We start from the raw sequence: 16,256 nt of genomic DNA, 5'->3' as shown, positions 1-16,256 counted from the left end.
GCCGCCTGGTCGTTTTAATACTTAGTGTATGAATATATTTTTATTCAAACATTTTTTAATTTAATACAGTGTGCCCAACCTTAAACCCATTAATCTTATCTTTCGGAAACGTCACACGTGTTGGACGGCTAAGACCAGGACATGGTTATCATTACGCTGAGTAATTAACCAAGCAGTTCTAAGCAGGATATTTGAAAGGCTGCAGTAACGTGCAAAGATAGAGATGCTGGAAACCATGATTTTCTTTGTCTATTAATGGGTATTTATCTGATCACATAGATGACGTTCTGTAACTGGATTGGATAAACTGCATGCATATATAATTTTCGCAAGACAACATTTAAGTATTATAATGCTCTAATAACTTCAGCGGTTGAACAGCCTGATAGTGTAGTTCCCACCGAAACCTTGCCCCATAAATATCATGCAGTCAGGTAGATCTGTCATGTTCGACGTTCCCTTCATAATCGATTTAAAAGTTTGAACAATCTTTAAAGTATCATGTGCACAACGAAATGATAAGAACGTGCATGTTCTAAATATATTTAACATTGACATTCTTTTATATATTTCCTGAAAAATGATTAACATCTTATTATCGATGCACGATTTCCCTCTAAAGTATCAAAGTGGATGTTATTACCTCAATGAAATAACCTCATATATATGTACAATAGTTATGCTTACCGGATATATGTAGATTGTAGCTCTCCACTTTAGGAGGCTGTCACTTCAGAAGTTTTTAACCATGTTCTTATCAAGTTAATAAGTAAATTCATGCAGCCAATGTTGAGAGGTTTCAAAACTTTCTTGATCCCTATAGGGAGTGGAAAACTGAAAAATATCCAAAATCTAAAAGCAAATACTTATTTTGAACGACCATTTTCGTGTACGTGCTAATTATTGTGTACACCCATAAATCATACCATGAGAGATCTTAAAAGTCTCTTGAATAAATCATATGGGTGACTCTATTAAAAACAAAATAAATAATCGGTTTATTGATAGTTTAGAATGGTTTCTTACATGTTAATTTTTATTTTCAAGTAAATAAGTTGAGTCAAACCTGAGAGCTCCCCCGAACCCTTTGATCTTATATTTTTGGGGCAATTCACGACTCTTCTGAGCATTTTATTTTAGTTATGATCTATACTGTTTAAGAGTTTACATGCAAAATTGGTTTTAAAATGTGGACGCATTAAAAAGTCAAGCAAGCATTGACACGTAATATCACCAAGTATTATTACATAGATAACGAAAACATGACAAAAGTATTTATTATGATTAATATTGCACTGAGAATTATTACATTAAGCGCATACTAATTATAATTTGAACAGAAAGGTTGAAATGCAAAAATTCGAGGTATATTCTTTAGTTAGTTGTCAGGCAGCATTCTAAAACGTTTACGAATGCATCAGTTAGACTCATGTCAAGATCCAACTGGCCAATTCAGATTCTAGATATTATTTGTATGAAATCACTGCCGAGGGAAGTAGTGTAGCTTTCTCTAGAACAATATAATATAACAAGGTATTCATGGCTCTCCAAACTACTGTCGATGACCCAATTACAAACCAGCTGAAACAGGCCCACATGACCCTAATACAAATATATTATACATGTATAGTATAGAACAAATACTTCACAAAATTGCTTAACATCTGGTTTAGAGTGGAGCTGTTTTGTTCAATTAAGATAGCTTCCTTTATTTTACGTTTATTGGAGGGATTTTAATTACGTTCGGTGAATCTGGTTTCTCCGATATAAAATTCTGTAAACTGTAATTTTGAACAAAGAACCAAACATCAACAAACGCAAATAAAGAGAGCTATCTTAGTTCAATAAAACAGCCCTATTCTAAACCAACATCTCGAGGTGCCAAGATGCCCTTAGTAAGCTGATAAGTAATCTTCAGTTATGTAATCTCTTTGTTCCATACTGTACATACATATTCCTGTGTCTGGGTAAACTATTTTCCCTGATGATTAAGTAATCTTCAGTTATGTAATCTCTTTGTTCCATACTGTACATACGTATTCCTGTTTCTGGGTTAACTATTTTCCCTGATGATTAAGTAATCTTCAGTTATGTAATCTCTTTGTTCCATACTGTACATACGTATTCCTGTTTCTGGGTTAACTATTTTCCCTGATGATTAAGTAATCTTCAGTTATGTAATCTCTTTGTTCCATACTGTACATACATATTCCTGTGTCTGGGTAAACTATTTTCCCTGATGATTACATTAGCTTTTCGAAACGTTATACATTTGTATAATAAAGTTTCTTTCACTCCCTATTCAAACCGTCTCCCAACTTTATTTTCTAAAAAGTGGGTTCCTCGTCATCAAATTTGTAAACAAGTGATTTATTATATAAATAGCCCTAGTGTAAGTCAGCTGAAACAGACCCACATCCTTCTACCACATAAAGACTTCTAAACAAGATGATTTACTATACGTAATTTACTCATGAGAACCAGCCCTGAATGCTAAAAAAGAAACTTATCTGGCATTTTAAAACAAAGAATCGTAGAGTCAAGCAGACCAGATATGGTATTCCACCTCTGGGAGGTACACACTCATCATTACTTTAACTTTCTTGCAAGTTTTATGGAATATGCACTGTCGTATGAAAAATCCAAAGGTGTTCGTCAACCCCAAAACTGGAAACAAGTGGAGGAAATAGAATGATTTTTTTTTGGGGGGGGGGGGTAAATGAATAAATGTTTTTACCAAACTTTACCTTCAGTCATGATGTTATTGTAATGCAATACCTACAGGGATTTATCTGGAATTGTATGCACAACCAGCAGATTTTCTGTCAGTATTGTATATATCTAGAAGGACAGATGTCTGAAGTACAAAATTCAAAGCTAACTTGAAGTGTAAGATAGCAAAATGTGCTACGTGCTGTCGCATATATGGATGCTATCATTATAGAACATCAGACGCAAAGAAAAGAAGCAGTAAAGGAGGAAAGAAAATAATTTGCGTTGATGCTAATAAAAATGTTAAACAACCGAAAGAAGCAAAACCTACCTCTGACCTTTGGTACGTTATTGTTTAGTTCCGGCTATTCTAAATGAGCAATAACTTGCGTTGCTATAGTTACCCTCTCAAAGCCAAATACCGACATAATAAGTCTGTTGAAACTTCTTTGTGTAAGATAACTTTGAACTGACCCTAGAAAGCCTCTACATTGAAGAAACCTTTATAAAGTAAAACGTTAGGAAATACTTACTGTAGAGTGACAAAACATAACCAGTTTTATTTGACCAAAAACTGTTTACAGAGAAAGGAATGAACTGGAGAATTACGAAGATGATAATGAAAACAAACGGCTACAGAACATTGAAAATAGTGATGTTGATGAAGATGAAGAACGGGCTACAGAATATAGAGAAGTTACGAACTGCGGTGCAGAGTAATAAAACTGGAGATGATGGGAAACGCTGCGGACCATCGAAGAAGAATAAAAACATGGTAGTAATAGATACCATTACTCCCCAGGACCTGTTAAACTATTATTTGAAAACAAACTTATATCCATCTAACTGATACACACATTTCATGTTTTTATCCCTATCTCACATCTACTTTATTTTCCTCGCAATCCCCGTCCCACCAAACATGCTTGCCCTTTCAGCCTTGAGGGCGTTATAATGTGACGGTCAATTCCATTATTCGTTCGTAAAAGAGTAGCCCAAGATTTGGGTGGTGATGAATAGCTGCATTCCCTCTAGTCTTTCACTACTAAATTAGGGACGGCTAGCGCAGATAGCTTTTGTGTGGCTTTGCGCGAAATTCATAACAAACAAACTATATTTTCCAACTTAATACGTTATTTATCCAATCTGCTCAAATTTATACCTAGTTCTTCTTACATTTATGTGTAATACTTTTATTTGATTATTTCTCTATAAATAAAAATATTTCTGGTTGATAAGTACATTCAAGTTAATTTTCTATTTTATTCTGTCGCTTTATTTAAATCCTTCGTTGCTTATTCTCCATATTTTGGTCCTTTCCGACTCTCTCATAAATATTTTCCCTTCCTTTATCCTCATAAATTTGTATTTTTGTTATATGTTCATTCAAGTAAATTTTTCCTTCTTTGAATTTTGATTTATATCAGTACTACTTGTATTACAATTTTCATTTTTCTTCGCTAACAGCCAGTTATTTTTAGCCGCGGCATAACAGTTTATAGAATGGTTTTTTTGTTTTGTTTTTAATTATGCACAAAGATACACAAGGGCTATCTGTGCTCTGCCCACCACGGGTATCGAAACCCGGTTTCTAGCGTTGTAAGTCCGCAGACATACCGCTGTGCCACTGGGGGGCTTATAGAATGGCTCTGAGTTTGTTTGTTTTTCTCAAGTATAAACTTTTAGCTCATAGCCCGTCAATTCTTGACCGATTTGAGGTCTAATTACAGTTTTGGACTCAGAAGATCAAACCCTTTTAATTGATATATTTGGCCATGCCCAAAGTCTCATAGGTTAATTTACTCTAATCTTGTCTAAAATAATTTCAATTTGAGGGTAAGCCAAGAGAGATCCTGATGAGTAATGAAATTGAATCGGATATATACGCGCCCCACGCTCGGTATTGCACGAAATTCAAACTAAGCCTTCAACCATTATGGTCAGTTGTTTTGTTTCGAATTTCGCGTACAGCTACACGAAAACTATCTTCTATAGCCGTCCTTAATTTTGAATTGATTGACTAGAGGAAATAGAGCTAGTCAACACCACCCACCGCCAAATCTTGGGCTATTTTTTGCTAACGAATAATGGGATTGAACGTCACATTATAACGCCCCAAATGGTTGAAAAGTCGAGCATGTTCGGGGATGGGAATTATGATTATTAATATTGTATTTGATTTGAAATAAGATGTCGCAGTTAAGGTATGTTTTTTTTTGCTAACTAATTAAATATACGTATTGCAGCAAACTTTGTAGAGTGCTACTGAGAAAATTAACACAAATTATTATTCACAGAATATATTGTTGCGTCAGCGAGGTCACGTGACTAGTGTCATGCCACGTTTCTAGAACTATCTTGTTTCTTCGTGAATGCCCTAGCATTTACTAGATATAGTGTAGTCTGGTATATAAGAGGGTGACAACGTGACGGAGTATAGTAATGTGTGTAGGTAGTGAGTAATTGATCTGCAGTCACAGGGTATTGTTGAAGTTAACGTTCGTTGTTATAGCGTTTGTTTTAGCGCGATTGTTCAAGTTAAGTGTATCGTAAAATTATATTCGGAAAGAATAAACCAGTTTTATTAAGTAAGGACTTGTGTCGCTAAAGTTTCGTCGGAACGAAGTTACGGAAAGTTAATTAACAAACGGAGACGTAACAATCTTTATAACAGAGAAATACGTTGACAGTTTCGGAACATAAAAAGTTTTTTTTAACAAAACAGGTTTTTAAAAACTAACTAGAATTTAAGTTACGACCAAGTGGTCAGTAATAAGTTTCCAATCTTTTTGTTTGAACATTTAAGAAAAAATATATCAGTTCCCGAAATATCTACAAAAAATTATCTCGAAATCCTAAAATACGTGCTTGTGACAGCTAAAATCATGATGAAGTCTGATGAGTTAATGTTGTATTAAACTATCGCTCAAATTTCATAGTTTTTACCAGATTACGCTGAAAGACTGACTTTTTTATGTATATCGTTGTATATATTTGCAATGTGCTAATTTAAATGTTTGATAAAGAGCGTATGACGTTAAGTGAACTGGAATTTGCAATATTTGCACCAAATATTTCAAAAGAACTCACTCATCGAAAAATCACGTTATAACAATATATTTGGTTTCATAGGTCTAAGTTTGATATGTTGTTTCATGATGAAACAAATGTCATCTTCGTTTGATAGAGGCTTACAGACGAAACTAGTTGTAACTTTTTTGCACAGTTGTTTTGGAGCTTTAAGATTAATAGAATTTAAAAGTAAACTACGTAATATCAGTAATAAATATGGGAAAACGTTTAGGTTTTGAAAAGTCGTTTTTAAAAATGGCCTCAGATCTACAATTTTCAAGCGTTTCCGAATCCTTAATTGTTCCAGGATTTTATTGGGGCGTGTTCTTTTATATCAAATGGAAAGCTATTATATAGTGAGTCTACTTATTCCTTTGTATAACAAGGGCTTTTGAATTTATGAATGATAAAAGATAGTTGATCTTGAAAATAACATTCTTAAAATGAAGTAAGTTACTTATTATGTTTGTTTGTAATTAAGCAGAAAGCTACATAATGGGTTATCTATGCTCTGCCCACCACGAGTATCGAAACCCGGATTCTAGCGTTGTAAGTCCGCAAACATACCGCTGTGCCACTCGGGGGCACCTTATTATGAAAGCTGATTTTGAAACGCACCAAATTAGAATTTGTGGATAAATGTATATAAGAGGATCACTTCCTCCTTTACAACATATTGAGTATTGAGTCCAGTAAATTCTAAAACTTTAAGGGTGGGCTTCTGGGTTAACGTATCACAAATAATTATATAAATAAAACTATATTTAAATTCACCATCTTTTTATTAATATCTAAATATTCATAATTCTTCAAGTAATAGAAGTTAACTGCTCACAATCCTGTAAACACGATTCAATAAAATTTTATTAAGTTAATTATGGACACTACAAAAAGAAATCTATAAAAATGATCATGTAACAATCATGCTTTATGATCTACAAGAGGTGTCCGAAAAGAAAAGGTACTGGGTTTAACAATGATTTATTTTCAACATACTCTCCTCCTGAGTCTATACACATGTGCCAGCAGTGTTCTAAGGTCTTTATGTCCTTCTGAAAGAACTCTTCTTCTTGATTCTCAATCAATGACTGGACGATATGTAAGAGATAGTCATCACTTTGAAATCTTCGATCTTTTAGAAAGATTTTAAGGTGAGAGAAAAGAAAAAAGTCACTTCTTATTAAATCCGGCGATTAGGTGTGTATGTGGGGGAGGGGGAGGATTTAATATTTCGAATCCAACATCTTGGATAGCGTTCAAAGCATCACGTGATTTATGAGTTGTGGCATTATTCTGTTGGAAGAGCCCACCTTTTTGAGCAGTCCTCTTTTCCTTGTTTTTTATGCAATTGTTGATTAAGGATGCATAGTAATCTCCTGTAACGGTTTGACCCTTTCCAAAGAATCAAGCAGAGGGTTATGACTTGAACTTCTTTGAGGTGGGTAAACGTGGTTTTTTGTACTGCAAACTTTGCATTTTTGTCTATGGGTCGAAGTGGTGAACCCACATTTCATTAAAAGTTACAAACCTATTGGAACCTTTGGAGTAGGTATTGGCTTTCAACAACTCGGATCCGTTTCTACTCAAGTAACAACATTTTTGGAATTCATCTGGCTCTAACCTTACTCATGCCCAAACTTTCACTCAGAATGCTTGTTACTATACTTCTACCGATTCCCACTTCCTCTGCTAACTTCTTAATGTTAATTGTTCTATCCTATATAACAATATCATGAGCTGTATCTACTATTCCTGTTGTGGTTGATGCCGAGGGCCGATCTGACCTCGGATCATCTTCACATGATTGTCTACCGTGCTTAAGCTCAGCATACCACTTTTACTCTGTTGAATATGCCTTTCTTAATGCTGCTTCCATGTCCTAGTGGATTTCTTGCGGTGTCATTTTCTTTTTTAAAAAAATATTTAATTACAGCACGAAGTTCGATCTTCTTCATGACGTTTAACACTACTGACTTCTTTCCTTCAAAAATCCACATCACACAGCATAAGTTCGGTAAGTTATATGTTACGTGTTGTTTACTCATAAAAAGGTTCAAACTTAACTTTTCGGACAACCCTCTTACATTTTCATAGAAATTATGTTTTGATAATGTATTCAGGAAGTATTATTTTGATTTTGTATTTATTTTCAACGATAATACTTGCACTTTTAGTTGTGGTATGTCCAAAACATTCATTAATGTTTCATAATCATACCAGATGTAACAAAGTGGCTAGAAATCAACATATCTATTATCCAGCTATTGTTTCACATGGTAACTTATAACCAAATTAGGGACAACATGTGAAGCTTAGATATCTATACTAGCCTAAAGGTTTTTAGCATAGTGGCACAATAAAAATGAAATTATAGTGTTAAACTGCGGGATAATGTTTTTAATGTCATTTACGTAATGTACCAGATTAAATACACATTTACTATGATGCATTACCTTCACTTATATGAAGTTTGTAATTCAATCAATTTCACTTTAGAGAGGTTGAGTGAGTTATGTTAAAACGATTTTCCATATGCAAATAATCAAGTCAAGTTTTTGTGGAACGGCATGTATCAGAACTACATTTTGATATTCCTCAGCGCGTTTTGTAGATAGTTAAGACTCCTAAAATTAATCACTTTTGGGAAGAATAAATAACAGCTGTTACCGACATAAAATATTCATACACTCATATCAGAAAGACGTGTTCAGATCGGGGATTTAGAATGTTCAAGACGAGGATATCCCTTATACTCAATGATATTGGAAAACAAACTTACATACACCAACTTGGATACCAGGGTCACTCAAAAAAAGACTTCCAACAAGTCTTATCCCATCCGTGGTAAGAAAATTGCGTAGTTTCGTAACAGGTGAGAATTCAAGAAAAGCTTACCACGTGCCCCAAGCAACAGTTCGCATCATAGTCAAGAAGAACCTCTTTCTAGAAAAGTCGACACAAGTCACTTGTACACAATGTTTCCGTTCAACCAAGACATACCTCAAGCAGGTGAAGAATGAAACGGATATTCATGTTACTTCATAAGAGGACATACCAGTCAAGTAGCTGAATGAGTGGTCTTCATGCTATTCCTTGAAAAACAGTATGACGTTTCTCAGACATGAAAAATACCTTGAAATCATCTCCTTCAGTGGAGTGGTCGAGGATACTCAGGACCTTATCAACACTCTGATTAAAGTATTTAATGGCGGTGCCAAGCTTTTCCATACCCCATATTGAAGTGAAATATCATTAACTGCCAAGGTAAAGCAATCTATACCAAATGTTCATTTACGATCAAAGGCTGAACGACCACTCACATGTATGTCAGATCACATGACGAATCATCAGATGCCTAATTTGCATACAAATGATTTGTTTGTTTGTAATTAAGCACAAAGCTACACAATATCAAAACCCAGTTTGTAGCGTTGTAAGTCCGCAGACATGCCGCTGTGCCACTGGGGGCTGTATGCAAATGAATTGAGGAAAGTGATTGAAATTGGCTTTTGCATTATCAATTATAATTGGTATCTAACTGTTTTATGTAGTGCGTATTTTAATCTGTTTGATTATTATACCACATGTTTATGTATTATAGTTATTAGGAAGTTATTTTAGCATAATTATCCATGTTAACGTCACCAGTTTTTTCGTCTACGATTCCACACAATTATTAACCAACGTTATTTCATTTCAAGGCACTTTCTTCGTACTTTCCGTTATACAGATATTTGTAATCTTTTTTTTTGAGTTCTAAGAACATGAAGTTTCGAACATGACTGACATGGGAGAAAAGTCATAAGTCCACCACATACCTACATAACGTTTTATTTTTAGCTATTATCTTGTATGACTTAACATTTAGTAAAATAATAAAAAAAAGATAAAAGTTTATTCTAAGCTTTAGATGGTGAATATAAAAAAAGTCAGCAATTTGAGATTAAAAAATGTTAAATAAGCAGTTTTTTTTTATTAAATTAGTATTTTACAATGTAGCAGTTGAGTGCTGCTAAATTTTACTTTTCTATATCAAAAATAATATACATATTTATTCTTGTAAATCTTCTAAATTTCTCGTGCAAATGTTCTACAGATAGTTCATATTCTCGTGTATAGGATATTAATAGCCTTGGGCTAAAGTTACATACTAAAGTTGTTATGTCTTACAGCTTATGCTTGCTTGGTCATGTTTCTGTGTCAGTAATCCACTGGAGTATAAGTCATACCTAATTGAAGGAGTGATGGAAAACTTGTAGAATATAGTACGAATTGGGAATCTTATCTGCCCTTGAATATATAGGTTACAAACTATCAATAACTTAGGTACCTTTTACGTGTCCCCTAATTTCAGTAGCCACAAAAGTTACACTAGAGCTCTGAAGCCTACCATTAACATAGTAAATTCCCAGCTTATCTCAGATGTGTGTGAAATAATGATTTGTTTGTTTGCAAAAGTGTTTAGTCTTTACCTTGCTGTTAGAGCTCATTTTATTCTTTTGCAAGCAAATATTTTGAACATTCTCTCGTTGTTGTGATACATCATACTAACCTGTTTGAAGATCAGTACACCTGAATACTATAGCAACACCAAATAGTTGTCTGGATGTATTTGTTTATTGTTAAGAAAATAGTTACAGAATCACTTATCTGTGCTCTGCCCACCGCGGATATCGAAACTATTGCAAAAGCAGTTTTAGACAAAATGCATTTTTGGAAAAAACAAACATTTTTTATGATTTATGTAAAAGTTTGTCTAAGTTATTGTCTATTCAGTTGTGAGCAGTTTTCAGGATAACCAAACTCGCTACAGTAACTGTTCGTGTTAAATTTAATAAGCAAAAGACCAAAATCCAATATCAATGTATATATTGTGAAAAATATTTTGCTTTCAACCGATTTTTATAACTAATGTACTTATGTGAAAATATTCAACAACATCTAGGGCCAAAACCTCCAAAAAAAACTAGAGCGCGTGAGATTATTTTAATTTGAGATGAACTTAGATAAATATCTATAATCTTGGTTTGCAGAGTTGATACTCCAATTAAAAATATATCAATATAATTTGTACTTTTTATTCGATGGATGTAAATAAAATAAAGTAAGTACAATATACCAGTTAGTTAATTAAAAAAGCTAGTCATATGACGCACTATAATAAATGTTTGAAAATATGTTCCAAGAGCAGTAACGGTGTTAAAACAATCTCGGTATTTTCCTAGGAATACTAGAAAGCTTTTTGGATAAGATGTGACATTTTCTGGACAAGTCGATCGCCGAATCTTGAGTACTGCATTTTCAAATTGAGAATTTATCAAATTGCATTTTCTTGCTGTGAGCGAGACTGCACACGAATTTTAAAACTTTATTCAGTGAAGGACATCGGATGCAAAGTCGAAGTTGTTCACAAACGTGGAAGAAATATAGAAAAGGATCGATCTTTAAAGATATTGAAGATTTTTAAGGTCTGTATATAGCGCCATTTTATTGCAAGCGTTTAGCGAATGATCACCGAATTACTGATGTAACATATTTTGTGTTTGTTTTATTCATTCCAAAAAAGGGGTCTTCCAAACAGCTGTGCCAAACTGTGATACAAAGGGAACATGTGCGAGCTATATTTTTCTGTAAAACTTTTTCTCAGACAAATTATTTCCCTGTTAAATAACGCAATAATCAGTAAGCTGTTGTATGTTATTCTGCATTTATTGTCTGAACGAATTTCAAACAACAAGTGAGTGAACTTGAAGCATTCACGAGTAAATAACTCGCGACAAGTAGCGGAAGATTAAATAGATATATTTTACCTCAATGCCCTTAAGTAAAGATACATCTTCGACAGTTATAGGAAAAACTTCCTCATAAAATCGATAGGACTTAACACGTCAAACAAAATCCTTCAAACTAATCTACCGCAAGGGAGAAAAAAGAATAAGCTTGACTTTCTCTCCTTCAACTCTCCATTTTTCAAAAACGCAAGTTTTTTATGTTGTATGCCATAATAACCACTTTTAACCTGCAGCTAAATCAAAGCCCAAGAAATAACATTTCCTTGAAAAGTTGCTGACATTTAACAGTAATAGATTTTTGTGTTTTATGTTCAGCCAGAGGGCACCGTCGTCGTTGTAGCCTGGTGATAGCCAACGTTTTAATAGGCAATACATTACATACATTCTGGTTTTGGAGACCCTATTCGATACCTAAATAATAATAATTCAACTTTTTCAATATAGTTTTTAATAAACAATTTCTAAGAGAGCGTCTATTTATGATTTTCGTCACAAAGTTTTGGGTCATATTTGAGGACGTGAACTTTAATTGCTAAAGTGTTTTCTATTTGTTATTTAAAGTCTTGATTACAGAGAATTAAAATGTTACACCATGGAAACGTTTATTTTCTTATATTTTACAACATTACGCAGTTACTGAAAAATCTTTGATATTTTAAATTACACTTTCTTATTAATGCTCCATCGTAAAAACTGTTCTATAACTTTATTGCTTGATAACTTTTATCCTTCTGATTACCTTCTGCTAAAACCGAGATTCGATACCCGCGGTGCGCACAAGACAGACAGCCCATTGTGTAGCTTTATGCTGAACAACAAACAAGCTGATTATCTTCTATAACTTTATCTTAATTATTGATAATAATGTTATTATTTCTCATTGTATACTAACTATTAATGTTTACCAATATGGAAAAGGGTACTCTAACTGACATCTGGTTGTAAGTTTAGTCTCTGTGTTTATCAATCGATTGCATGCACGTGTGTAAATATGTACATATGATATATGTGTGTAACTAAATAGTTATGTACGTAGAGACGTGTGACTATATATTGGCGCATATGATGCTCACATTTAAAATAATAATAATTCGATTACCACTAAATCGAACAAAAATGTACTTACAATATAAGGTAGTTGAGAGTGGGGAAAATCGAATGTTTTTATGTCTAAATTATAAACACATCGAGAAAAATATAACATGCATATTTAGTCATTTTAATAAAGTGTCATTGCTTTCTTTTCTATTAGATAACTAAATTTTATGGATCAGCAGAAAGTAATTTTAGCTTCAGTTAATTTAAAGATTTGTGAAATATTAATTTATGATGACTATACGTTTTACAAATATAATACCGTTGTTCTTAGCTTGTTTTATCCCACTCTTATATTGTTTCTTTGTTCAATGAACTTACCAAAAACAATAGAAATAATTAACCTCAGAGGCGATATAAACAAACATACTAGTAAACGACTGAACACTACAAAATACGTAGTTTTTTTGTCAAACTGATTACATTTGATTTAAAAACATCTTCCTCACAAATCTATGACTTTTTTTTTCGCAAAAGGTTTTATAATGTGAAGAGAAATGGAAACAGTATTGAAAAAACACCTGTCAACATTTTATCAGACATATATTTTCTTTCTTTTTATTATAAGTCGGGTGTAATAACGTCAGCTGTAGCAGAAAAAGTCTTGATTAAAAGAAAACGCTCCATCATATCATTAGAAGAAGAAACCTGCAATACTGTCAGAAGCTTGACAGTAAAACAGAAACTTCATGACAGACAGGGCCTGTAGTCTCATAAGTCATTTTCTTAAATGTCACGAATACATGTACAAATATTTTGATGTTACAATACTTTTATTATATCATTCATAAACACCAATACAAGAAACGGTAAGAAATCCCTTAACACATATTTCACGATTAAATGTGCTTCCAGAATACTTATCTTTAATCAATTACGTCAAACAGAAACCAACGCTGTAACACATTGGAGAAGTTTTATCATATTATAGCCCACTATTTGACTTGAAGAATTAGAGGTAGGGACACAATTTTCTTGAATATTGTGTACTTGATGAAACCGCCAGACGAAGCAATACGATATTATAGTGTTTTTTGTTGTTGTTGTTGTTATGTTGAAAATCAGTCAACATTTTCTAGCTCTGTGTCAACATTTTAGTAAAAAAAAAATACATCTGTACCAAAAAATGCATACTACACTTTAATAATTAAAAGGATGGCAATAAGATAAGTTAAACCGTAAAATAAGAAAAGAGTAATCGTTTTATAAAAGTTACTAAATGCACTTCACATGAAACTACACGCAAAGTGTTGAGCTGTAACATCACAAACGTTTTATGCATTACTCACCAACTACAAACCTGATTGGTGAGCAACATATCGAGAACATTTGTGATGCTACAGGTTACCATTATCAGTTTATTTTGATATGATAATTCAATAATATTGTATATCTAGAGTTTTGTATTTTAGATCTGTTTCTTCAGTTATAATGTTTAGGTACTTTAAAGGCACGAGATTTACAGAATTAAAGACATTCAAATTTTCATTACAGCTATTCTTTCCTTGAAATATAATCCAGCTTGCTTTATAATATCTACATGTGAAGGAACAATATCATAAACTACGGAATTTGCTGTTAGACTTGATCATGCTTCAATTGATATTCGTAGAAATTATTTCATTAAATCAATTCATATTAAAGGAATAACTTCAATAACTGTATAAAACCATAAACTGTAATGAAAAAAGATGAAATATCCCTGAACTATTTTAATATTGTCAGTTTAATTTTTAAAAGTGTTTTCATTCAATGTCCATTTTATTAACGTGTTTTTTAGATAACGTAATTATAATAACTTAGGTTCTTGAATATTTTTTGTTTCTTTTGAGATCAGATTTGGCCATGTTCGTGGTAGCGAATCTCACTGGATAGAGTAGCTGGTTTCCTCTATCCCATGTATAGATTACTTCTTCCTTGGCGTTGTAGCTGACCATTGTGGTTCTTCCGAAAGGGTTGATAAAGTCCAAATTTATGTCGAGGGTTTTGTTGCAGTACAAGTCGTAGGCATAGGAAATTCGTGTTTTGAGAGCGGTAACACTACTGATAGCATATAGAACGCCACATGCAATAAAGGTCTCGCCAATCCCACGATGGTCTAGAGTAAGGTTCCACATTTTTTCTGTCTGAAGCGTGTATGGATGGTACTTAAGAACTAGAGTATTTTTGGTATTATTTCCTGCAAAAATGATCCACATTCCATTTTCATCAGCAGCTAGATCCATGTAACTGTGCTGTGAAGAATAGAGGTAATGACCATCCTTGTAAGCAGCGTGAGGGATTTGAACTGTTGAGTTGGTCGCTGTTAATAAATTAAACCTGACTAAGCTGTTTGTTCCCTCTCGGTTGTAGTAAAAAGAACCGTTAAAAACTACGTGATTATTACCTGTGAGTGCATAAGGAAGTGTGTACGATTTTGTGTAGCTGTTGTTGCGGAAAAAATCTTTGTTTGTGAACTCATACAAAGTGTTCTTTTTATTCTGTAACGTTAACCAGTATTTATTTGCTTGTTCAACATTTGATGGTGCAGCATCTTTCATCCAGCAGCCCCACGTAGAATTAGAAAATCGTTGAAAAACTGGTTTTCCAACCTTGTACAACAAGCAATCTGGACACAAAAGAAAAGTATAATTATGAGACAATATTCTAAAAATCAAATGTCAATTATAACTTAAAACTTTAAAATGTGTAGCAACTAAAAATAATATACACAATCCGCTTCGAATATTATATTTGTTGCGCTTTAAAAACAGTCTAACTCTAACGTCTTCCCACTTATCACATTGAGTAAAAAAATCAACACTTCTTTATAATATTTAACAAAAATATATCTGTAGAACGCAATAAAATGTTTCATGCAACTAATACCTCAAACATTAAAGCATTTATTAAGATTAACCACTAATTGAATATTAAACTCAGTTAATATATAAAGTAGATTTCTAGTGGTTTATAATAGGTTTTGATGTTCTTGCCCAAAATAATTAAATCGTTTGATTATAGTTCAACGTATCACATATATAATATTTACATATATAAAAACTTATATTTTATATTTTTACAGTCAGTTGTATAAACTATGATAAGAACAACCATAATCGCTTCTTAAAATCACTAAGTTTAAGTATTCTCGGGATATTTCGTATACAAGTAGCTGCAACCATATTCTAATATGATTAAATCTTGTCAAGTTCAAAAATAAATAAACCATCACACAGGAACAGTTTATTCAGTAAGCTGTAAAATTTAATACGTTTAAAAATCGTAAACCCCAAAAAGAATGAAATCACCATAAATATGTTTAGAATTGTGACGGATTTATTATTATATATTTATTTTGATATCAACGTTTGTTTAGATTAGATTTATATTTAGAAACATACATAGCTTATACTGTTAAATATGTATTGTGAAATTCCCGCCTATTCTCCATTGTAGAAGATTCTCGAAAGTAAGAATCAACAATATATGTGTGTACGTAAACGCTTAAATGTAGCTTTGTATTGTTACGTAATCTGAATTTTCTAGAAAGCATCCACACACCGATAAATATAACCAACACGCCGCGCCAAAAAAGAGTATCTA

General features: G+C 32.9%; 1 protein-coding gene across 1 annotated transcript in view; it reads right to left on the bottom strand.

Moving 5' to 3' along the window:
• Positions 1-13,711: 13,711 nt before the first annotated feature.
• The window catches only part of LOC111085528, a 111,608-nt gene continuing 109,063 nt past the window's right edge, over positions 13,712-16,256 (bottom strand). Inside the window, exon 10 of the mRNA XM_022384522.1 lies at positions 13,712-15,279. Within this exon, the coding sequence (XP_022240230.1) occupies positions 14,471-15,279 (809 nt within the window). The 3' untranslated portion in view covers positions 13,712-14,470. The remainder of the gene's footprint in view (positions 15,280-16,256) is intronic.

Source organism: Limulus polyphemus, unplaced genomic scaffold (assembly GCF_000517525.1).
Source record: "Limulus polyphemus unplaced genomic scaffold, Limulus_polyphemus-2.1.2 Scaffold447, whole genome shotgun sequence".
Classification (NCBI taxonomy): Eukaryota; Metazoa; Arthropoda; class Merostomata; order Xiphosura; family Limulidae; genus Limulus; species Limulus polyphemus.
The sequence above is the reverse complement of the archived record's forward strand: the minus strand, read 5'-3'. Positions and strand labels throughout refer to the sequence as shown.